General features: G+C 41.9%; 1 protein-coding gene across 2 annotated transcripts in view; it reads left to right on the top strand.

Moving 5' to 3' along the window:
• The window catches only part of Cabcoco1 (ciliary associated calcium binding coiled-coil 1), an 86,242-nt gene that overhangs the window by 26,485 nt on the left and 49,611 nt on the right, over window positions 1–10,146 (top strand). For both annotated transcript variants that reach the window (XM_059282227.1, XM_059282228.1), the window contains exon 5: window positions 1,005–1,077. In XM_059282227.1, coding sequence (XP_059138210.1) covers window positions 1,005–1,077 — 73 coding nt within the window. The remainder of the gene's footprint in view (window positions 1–1,004; window positions 1,078–10,146) is intronic.

A 10,146-nucleotide genomic window follows, 5' to 3' on the forward strand; every position in this document is an offset into this window, starting at 1 on the left:
TTACAGCATCCAGGAGAAGCCATTATTACACATGCTCTGTAGCTACATTCTTGCAAATGTTAATTTCTCAGTTATATTAAAATCAATTTTCTTAAATAGCAGAAGGCACCAGAGTGAAAGAGAACCACGAAGACTTTTTTTTTTTTTTTTTTTTTTTTTTTGGTTCTCGGGCGTTTTGCTGTATTATGAGTCTATTAATTTTCCCAACCAGCAGGAAGAGAATTAGAAAAATTCAAATATTATCACAAACAGGATATTAGAAGTCAGCCCTTCAGTAACATTTTTAACTCTCAAAGATACATCGCCAAGCTCTTAACTTACTAGAAATATTTATTTGCAAGAGCTTGTGGCTTGGAGCTCTTGTAGTCCATGGTCACTGACCACCTAGTTTTCAGGTGAGAAGAAAAGAAATGATCCGAATAAACGTATGCCAGCCTTTGATGTGTGACCACACATTCTGCAGGAAAGTCAGACATTTTAAAAACAAATTTTAGACCTTGCCAAGTCATTTTTCTGGGGTTTCTAGAGATCGATTTAATCTCGAAACATTTTGGCAATGCGTGGCATAATGGATATAGAAATCCAGCTTCATTCATACTAGGATTGAGTAAGACCTAGAACAAAGCACAACTGATATGGAGACTGTGCAGCTGACTGGGTGGGTGTGTGTGTGTGTTGGGGGAGGGTGGTAGCTACATTTCAAACTAGGAAACACACTCTTGCTTCTCTACCCTAGAGCACCCCCACCCCCACCACCACGACCCCTCATGTCACAGATGGACCTGCTGACACTTTCCTAAATCCTGTGCTGTCCTGTCAGTGTCTCAGAAAGCAAACCTCGAACCTCCCAGCATTCCCAGGCAGCTTACTTCAGAATGAAGGAGATGGATTTCTGCATCTCTGTTGACTGCCTCTGGCTTGGCCAATCCCCAGCTCCTTTGAGTCACACCTTCAGATATTTTTCTCTTCTGTCACTCTAGTTCCATGTTTGTTTTGTGTTTCAGCTTATTCCAGCACTACAGGCTCTACGAGTTTATGTTCTACTCGACCAGGGAAGAAATCGTCATCGGAACCGAGGTGAGTAATATGGGGCAGAGCGGCTGAACCACTCAGCCCCTCTGAATCCGGAACTGCTCAAAGCAACCCCCGGTCATGATTGACTCAGTAAAATAATTATGAAAAAGAATAATTATGCCAGGTGAGCTTCCGCATAAGAAAATAAGATCTTTGGGTGATGGCAGTGCCGTTCATCACATATTTAGGAATTTAGGATATTTAGAATTGTTTGACAAAGCTCCCTTGAATAGGGTTCTCATGTTTCCATCCAAATAAAATCAGGAAACCCTCAGGTGGATCAGCCCAGCTTGTCTCTTCTGATTTTGCGTTATTTTCCCTCTGCTCCAGCATCAAACCTCACTTCTCCACTGAAGCATGCTTACACTCATCACATTGTGTTTCCACCAAAGGATTTGGGCTCATTCACTAAATGCAGCCTTGAAGGGTTCCCCCCTTATTTTCAACTGAACTCCTCTTGCTAAATTTTGGCTCCAGTTACACAAACATCCATCATCCTGCAGATTCCTCAGTGTTTCCTGTGGGTTCGTATAGCCAAGCAACCCAACAGGAATGTTCCCCAAGGAGAGGGTCATCTGCTACTTTTCTCTAACATGTGACAGCCTGTAGCATCACACAGGACACAGTCCTCCTGAAATTAGTCCTAACTAACCAATTAGGTGACATTTGGAAGAAGAGAGGTTTCACAGTAAATGGTCTACCCAGAGACGAGGGACCCTTCTCGGATAAGTCAGACAAGTGTAGCTGCTGGAAATGAATCCTGAGTGGGGAAGAAGCTCAGTGAGATGAAGATGCTGTGGAAGGTGCTCCTGAAAGTTCTCCATCTCCTGAAGCAGCTCCACTGCCTCCTAGAAGGTTAAGGGACAGGCACAGTCTTGGCCAGAAAAGTAGAGAGGAGATCCCACCATCTACCCACCTTTCCTCAGATTAGGCACCAGATGGGATGACTCTAACCCTATCTGGTCTACTTAGGAAACCTTGTGTGGCAATAGTCCTCCAACATTAGCAGAGGCAGATGTTTAGATCCATGGAGAGCATGTCTCAGAGTTTGTCTCCTCTGTTCCTCTGCACTATGAGGACAAGATCAGATGATGTCCGTGAGCATGGAAAGGTACCACAGATGAAGTCGATAGACTGGCTTCTTCATTATCTGTTGTGTTTTTGCTACATGGTCAGAGTGACAAAAATGTACTTCAGGGAAGGATGTTGGGTCTTCCAGAGCTGCACATTCATAGAATTTTAAAGGATGGACAAAAGCAGGTATCATGTTAGAGGACTTAGTGGCATCTTGGAAGTCGCTGATGACTTTTGGTGCAAATATATGGTTTTTAATTCATGGAAAAAGGCAGGAGTCTGGCCCACTACTGCGTGACTGCTTGTACTGGTCTCAAAGCTCTAGGCTCAAATGAGAGACCACTCTGATAAACTCGAGTTTCTTTCTTAACCATAGATAGAGGATTATAACAAAACGCCCATGCCTCTATTCATAGACATATCCAGATCATAATGAAAATGGAAAAAAAATGACACAGAATGCCCCCAGTTTTCAATCACTAATTAAGTAGTTGCCCCAGGAAATACTGATCAGTATCTGCCAAACAAAAAGGGAGAAGTCAAGTATTACAGGCTCCCCAATAAAGTCATAGAAATCTATGTGAGTTGTTCCTGCTGCATCTTTGAACTGCTCCAAGTTCTGACTCTTCTCACACTAACTACTCACTTGCTGGGAACACGGGAGGTTCTGAAGAGTGTCACGGTCATGCATTGAGCCAACCTGGCTATGTGAGATTGTGTTGGATGGAAGATGTAGAATGCCAAAACATTAAAATAGAAGGGAATAAAAATGAGAAAAGGAGGAAATGACAGATAAAAACGACTGGATGCCAAGTGTACTCTGAACACCTTGTGTGGAGCACATTGGTGTGGTGTGACTATGGTTTAAGAGTGTCCATCCAAGATCCATATTGGCTTCTTGATCCCCAGCGTGACACGGTGAGGCTGATGGCATCCTTAGTGGGGCAGTGCCTAGGGAGAGGAGTGTCCTCAGAAGGGGTTGTGGAACCTATTCTCTCACTGATGTCTGGATGCCACCCAAAAGTCCTTGTCACTGGGCCACTGTCTACCATGCCCCAGGAGGAACTCACCATAGCCACACCAAAGCAAGCAACAAGCAACTTGCAATTAAATCTCTAGAAATATGAAATAACTTCTCTTCTCTATAAGTTAGTCTACCTCGAATATTTTGTTACGGTAATGAAAAAAACAGACCCACATGCCGGAGTTCCAGCAACCAGGGAAATAACCCAGCGCATAAGCAGGGCTTAGTGGAGAGAGAGCATCAGGCGTTTGAGCACAAGCTGGCTGTGCATTTGGCAATGAGTATGTGCTAATTGGTGTAACTTGTAAAAATGTCGTCAATGTTTAAAGGTTTGAGAATTTGATTAAGTGGAGGAATTTGAGAGGGGGCAGAATTACTCTGGATTTCTCAGGCGGTCTCAAAAAGTATCATTAATTACCTCCAAAGAGAAGAGGGGAGGGGGGAAATTAAAGGGGAGGTAGATGATGCACATGTGGTCTTGAAAAAAGAGGCCCAAGCTCAGTCAGATACCCTGGCATCTATTATGGGAAGGCCTGTGATTGTGTTGATTTCTCAACATTAGATTGAGCATTATTGTTCATTATCCTTATTATGAAATTTAGATAGAAACTTAGTATATGTGTAGATTTCTAGCACATGGCATATATGAGTATTTAGAAAAACAGCACTTAATATCAACTGGGATAACTGTCTATAGGCTAGATTTCTGCCTTGTACAAAATTCTACAGTGAGTTCGGCTCACTAAAGGCCCCTTCCCCAGTGGCAGACACATGCAGTATCAGCAGACTATAATTTACCTTGCCCTAACCTTTCCACTGAAAACAAGTAGCAAAACAGGACAAGATATGTTTTTAACTTAAGTATTTGAGCTCTCCGCTGCCATAGGTCAAAACGTTATGAATTTGGGGTGGGAAAGATGGCTCAGCAGTTGAGGGCGTATTGTTTCTGCAGAGGACATTAGTTCAGGTCCACAGCACCCATATCAGATTGTTCCCAATTCTCCGTAACTTCAGCTCCAAGAGATAGCTGGTGCCCTCTTCTGGTCTCCACAGGCACCCATACTCATCTTAAATGCACATGCCCAAACACATATACATAATTAAAAATAATTAATATATCTTTTTTAAAGGCATGACTCTCAGAGACAAGCCTGGCATTTGGTGATGCTTTCTACCCAAGCATCTGTCTGTTTTTACAGGAGGCTAAAGAGACTTAGGAAATAAGAAATGGGTCTTTGGTGGACACTTGGAACAAGAAACAAAAGTGAGGTACTCCCACAAGTTGTGTGCCAGACTACAAAGGATCACCTTTGAAAAAAATCAGTCCTTATGTGGACCAAATTCCAGTTTATGATTCTCCAGAGTATTTAAATCAACTATATGTAATGCTATCTCCTCTAAACCAAAATTGTGCTGCACTCCAGATGATAGCAACAAAGTTCCCATAACTAGTACCCACCACACACTGAAGTCCCCAAGCACAGAAAACATAAATAGACTGCAGGACATCTTTATGGATGGAGTACTCACATTTAAACAATTATACTAAAAGAAAAGATGTTCTTCAAAAACTACAGCACACTGGCTTTTGGCAGAGAGCACAGCGGTTTCTTTGAGACAGGATCATTTATTAGCCTAGATCTCACTGAGTAGACTGGGTGACCAGCAAGCCTTGGGTCTCTGCACATCTGTCTCAAGCACCGGAAGTATGTGCCACCATGCCCAGCTTTTTATGTGCATCCGAGGATCCAACTCAGGTCCTGAGTCTGGGCAGCAAGCCTTTCTCCACTGACCTACCTGTCTCCTTAGCCCCTAAAAGGTTCGATCTTGAAGAAAAATTTTGTTCCCTGTAGTATTCTTATTGGCAGTTGTTTGCTTAGCACGATGGAAAAGTTACTGGATTGTCTTCTGGCTCTCATAGTTCCTGTTGAGAAGTCATCTGTCCATCAATTTCCCATTGCATCTCTGAAGGGAAGGTCTTTTCCATTCTCATTGATTGCACCACCCTCTCCCAGGCTAAGGTTCACTATACTTAGGTCTGGATTTACTTGGATTGGGGAATTTATTCTCACTAGTTTTAAAAATACATGTCTAGGGAGAGCAGTGCATAAATATGAAAGAGGGAAGAGAACAATGAAATCCATCTAAAATGCTCAGTTTAAATTACAAAACTGTTAAAATGTGAGAAATATAAGGAAGGAAACACGTTTTTTTGTCTTTAGTGTGGAATGAGACACCTGATTTTTTTAAATTGTTGTTTGAGACAAGGTAACACTCTGTAGCCCAGGCTAGCCTAGAACTTGAGATCCTCCTGCCTCAGACTTCTAACTGCTATGTTTACACACAGGTGTTTAATTTTTTTTTTTTTAGAAGATGCTTTTTTTTTTTTAGAGGAGTTGGTTTATTGAAATAGAATGCCTTTCACTCTGTAATCCCGGCTGGCTTCAAATACACTCACCGTTCCCTGCCTTATGCTCCCAAACGTGATTCCAGGTCTGAGCCCCCATGTCAGGCTGTTTGACTGTTTGATGAAATAAATTGGATTTTTTTTTTAAGTGTCTTGGAGGAAAAAAAAATAACACTTGGAAATTACTAATGACGAAAATATTTTACAAATAGTTCGTATAATAAAATATGTAAAAGAAAGCCAGACAAGAGAAATATGGGAAAAGAAAACACAGCGTTTGTAGCAGCTAAATTTTGTCAAATTGGGTCCTGTAGAGATGGCTCAGTTATGAGTACCTACTTCTCTTGCAGAGGACCAAAGGTCAGGTTCCGGCACCCATTTCAGTGGCTCACAACCACTTGTAACTCCGGCTCCAGTATAGGATGACCTATTCTGGACTCCTTGGGCACTGTACCCTTATGCACATACAGACACACATACACAAATAATAAAAGATAAAAGATTTAAAAAACATTGCCACATCGGGGGGCTAGAGAGATGGCTCAGCAGTTAAAAAAGGCTTACTGCTCCTGCAGAGTACCTGTGTTCGATTCCCAGCTCCCACATGGAGGCTTATAACCATCAGTTACAACTCCAGGGTCCCCAACAACCTTCCCTGGCCTCTACAGGCACCAGGCATGTACTTGGATCACAGACCCATGCAGGCAAAACACCCAAAAACATAAAATTAAAATTTATTTTTAAATTGCCCAATCAAAAGGGGAAATGGTTAGACAAAAATGCCATAGAAATTATTATTAGAAGGAATATCTTTAGCTAGGCACGTGTATGTGAGTAGCTCTAGGAGGAAACTGTGAACATTGGAGTGAAGAACCACATGGACAGTGTCCGGGACTTGTTTTAAAGGCAGGCAGACATGAAGATGTGCAGACATGTGCAACAGCAAAAGGACAGACAGACGTCACTGTGAACAAACACTGCAATAGCTTGCCTCCGGGTAGCAGGGCATCAGTAGAAATCGGCTGGGAAGTAGAAAGGGGCGTTTTGCCCTCTCTGTTCCAGATTGATGCTGGTACTTAACCCCATGATGCCTTTGTGTACCACTTGTACAAGAAGAAAATATTTCCTAGCTGATTTCTGAGAGGGCATATTGCATAAATTAAGAGCAGGTATACGTTCATACTCACCGTCAACATCCTGGCAGAGAGGCAGTCGGTCAGAGAGACATTACCCGGAGTTTTACAAGAGAAAAGCTGAACAGGAAAATAATTGATGCATTCTCAGCCCATAAATTTAAATGCTTTACAACCATTCTGCCATATTTAACGTTTAGCTACAAACTGGGTCTAGCTGAAGAGTCACTTATAGAGTGTAAAAGCTGGCATTCTCCTGTAACATCCCAAATTTCCCCCCACAAAAATAAATTTGGCTTCCTGAATCATGAGCTCTGTATCAGGTCTTAAAATATTTATGCAGTTCAAGTTCAGCAGAGTGATGACGCAGCAGATCTTGAATCCCAGGCACTCTTAAAGGTTGTCGTTCATGTGTGCTTGCACACACATGTGTACATGCACACATGTGGGCTTAAACACACGCGCATTGATACTACACGTACACATGGGCATTTGGGAGGTGAAAATTTTCACAAGATCTAGTACATTTCAGTCATTCTCCCAACTTCTGAACTGAGATGGGTGCACAGCTTGAGGGTTAACCCCAGGAGCCAGCAGGGTTACTATTCTGCAGGGGGTACTCTGACACTCAGATGCTTCCCAGGGCTCCTGGTGTAGCTCCATGGAAACTGTTCACACTGTAGCATGTGTGGTTACAGTGCAGGCCATAGCATATCCCACGAAGCCATTGGCAGAAACCCTGCTTTTACAAGCAGTACTGTGCCTGGATATGACTATTATACATGTGATAGATGTACAGAGACATTTAAAGAGAATCATAAATACACCTAAGTGTCTACCTTGCCTGGAGTTATACTTTGGCAGACTTTCAAATCCCAAAATAATACCACTTAAGGTCAGCAAATACAGGAATTCAGAGCTCTTCCAACTCAGCGGATGTCAATGGGATATAATTTCATGTTCTGAGCACATACTCGTCAGCAAAAACAAAATAAAGGAAACATTTTTTCTCTCTTATTTTGAAAGTCACTCAAATTATGGGTATTAATGACATTGTAATTTGAGGGAGAAAATAACAAGACAGAAACATAAATTTTCTTTTATTTCTGTAAAGTATAAAGTTCAATAAACAAAACAGGAAACTTATGTAACAACCACTGTATCCACTGTCTTGAGGAAAAGAGAGCAGTGTAAACAGCATTCACGTCTGGACAGATTTGGGAGAGGAAGAGGAATTGAAGGGCAGCTACAAATGTCTTTGTTTTCCCCTTCTGAAAATGAAAGGCACCTATTAATTCACAATACCTTGTAACTCCAGCTCCAGGGGATCCAACGCCCCCTTCTGGCCACCTCTGGCACTTACACTCACATACATCTGCCCACACACAGACACATAAATATATACACAGTAAAAACTGAAATAAATATTTTTAAAATAATATCTAAACTAACACAAATGATGTTTTTATTCTTGGAAGCGATTTCTGTCTTGAATTAGCCCATTAGCAAGCTGCTGGAAGAGAATATCGCACAGCATGTAATTTGTCGTTTGACCCAGTGGAATGGGGTGTGCTGAGAAAAATCCATCAGAAATTGTTGTGTTGAAATAACTTTATCTGCTCTGGCTGGCATGTGTGACAAAGTGACTGGAGAATCTATCACTTAAAGAGAGTGGTCGATGTGCCAGCCTACAATTCATCAAACTTCACTCTCACCCTTTTTTTTTTCCTCCAAGCTCTGAAAAATCATCATCCTCCCTTAAATATCAATCTTTTCAGAGAAATTTGGGGGGAATTTGTCTCTGGCCAAACAATTGATAAATGGCAGGCACATAATTTAAAGATGGTTTCCATAGCAGCTCACCTGGCGCTTCGGCTCCTGAGCCTGTCACTGGAGTGTTTCTGCCCTCCTGGACCACTGCGGCATCCATCTCAGCACCTCTGCGGCAGGGCGTTGAATAAGGCTGGGCTTTTGGTAATTAGATCTCCCCGCTCCCCTCTGCCTGGATGTATAAAGCCTCACTTGCTGTCCAACATTTCTTTGCCAATCCAAAGTGATTATTCCTTCATTGTGCAACTTAAGAGATGTTTTTAACTGAAGAAAGGAGGAAGGGAGGGAGGGAGGGAGGGAGGGAGGGAGGGAGGGAGGGAGGGAGGGAGGGAGGGAAGGAAGGAAAGACAGACTAGGAATTTTTACCAATGTTATGTTTCTGTCTTCAATGTCCCTCCCTTGCTGGAGAGCACTATCACCATGTTATGCCTTAGAAGCTGACTTCTAAAACTCTAGCTCTCCACCATGGAGCTAATTATAGACCACTACGTGGCCAGAGCAGCAGCCATTATTACTTCTTTTGGTTTTTCTCCATGTAGGCACTATCTACATTCAACCAGTGCCCAAAATTTTACCAAATTAAGTGATGGAAAACAATGGGAGCAGTATTTCATTGCCTGATTTAAAAATAGCACATTTGCAAAATATGATTTTGTGTGTCCGGTTAAAAAAAACCTAAGTCAATCTTTAAATTATCAATGATCATCCACTAAGCCCTTTACCAAGAAATAAAGAAGGTGTCCTTAAAAGAAAGCGTTTCTACTATTCATGTTTAATTATGGAAAAAATCTTTTATATGAAACACTTTGTGAAATGTCAAAATACAGCTCATTGTAAGTCAAGACATTCAGATATCAGATGTCTTTGCCTAAGCCAGAATTTTAACTTATATCTGGCAGTAGGAGGTTACTCGAGACAAATTTAAAAATTGAACTTCTAAAACAAAATCTGTGGTATAAATAAATGACAGAAAGGGAATAATACTCCTGATATTCTCCATAATTCCATTTTGCAAATTACTACAAAAGACGTGTGCTGAAGGAGACATCAAAAGCACGTGTATGGGGCTGCAGAGGTGACCCTGCAGTTCAGAGCCTTTGCTGTTCTTGCAGAGGATCTAAGTTTGGCTCACAGCATCCATGCCAAGCAGCTCACACACCTGTAACTCCAGCCTCAGGGTATCTGATGCCCTCTGACCTCTATAGGCACTTGCGTGCATGTGCACAAACTCTTATACAAACTCAGGCATATACATAATTTAAAATATGATAATGTTGGAAAAAGCATATTTACACAAGAAGATACATAAATGGCCAATAAGCTCACGCAAAGATTTTCGCCATTCTCAGTTCTCCAGGAAATGCAAATTAAAACCCCCATGATGTGGAAGAGGTGCTGTGAGTATGTAGGATTGCCACAATTTTGAGGCAAGCCTGGTCTACATGGTGAGTTCATGGTGGGTCAGAGCTCTAGAGACACCCTATCTCAAATCTCCCACCCCAGAAAAGAAAGAAATGCCAATCAAAACCCCTCCATTCTGAACGGTTTAAACTGCAGCACCCTCTCTTGTGAGAATGTGACAACAAGCACTCCCCCGCTGGGCT

This window comes from Peromyscus eremicus, chromosome 16_21, assembly GCF_949786415.1.
Source record: "Peromyscus eremicus chromosome 16_21, PerEre_H2_v1, whole genome shotgun sequence".
Classification (NCBI taxonomy): domain Eukaryota; kingdom Metazoa; phylum Chordata; class Mammalia; order Rodentia; family Cricetidae; genus Peromyscus; species Peromyscus eremicus.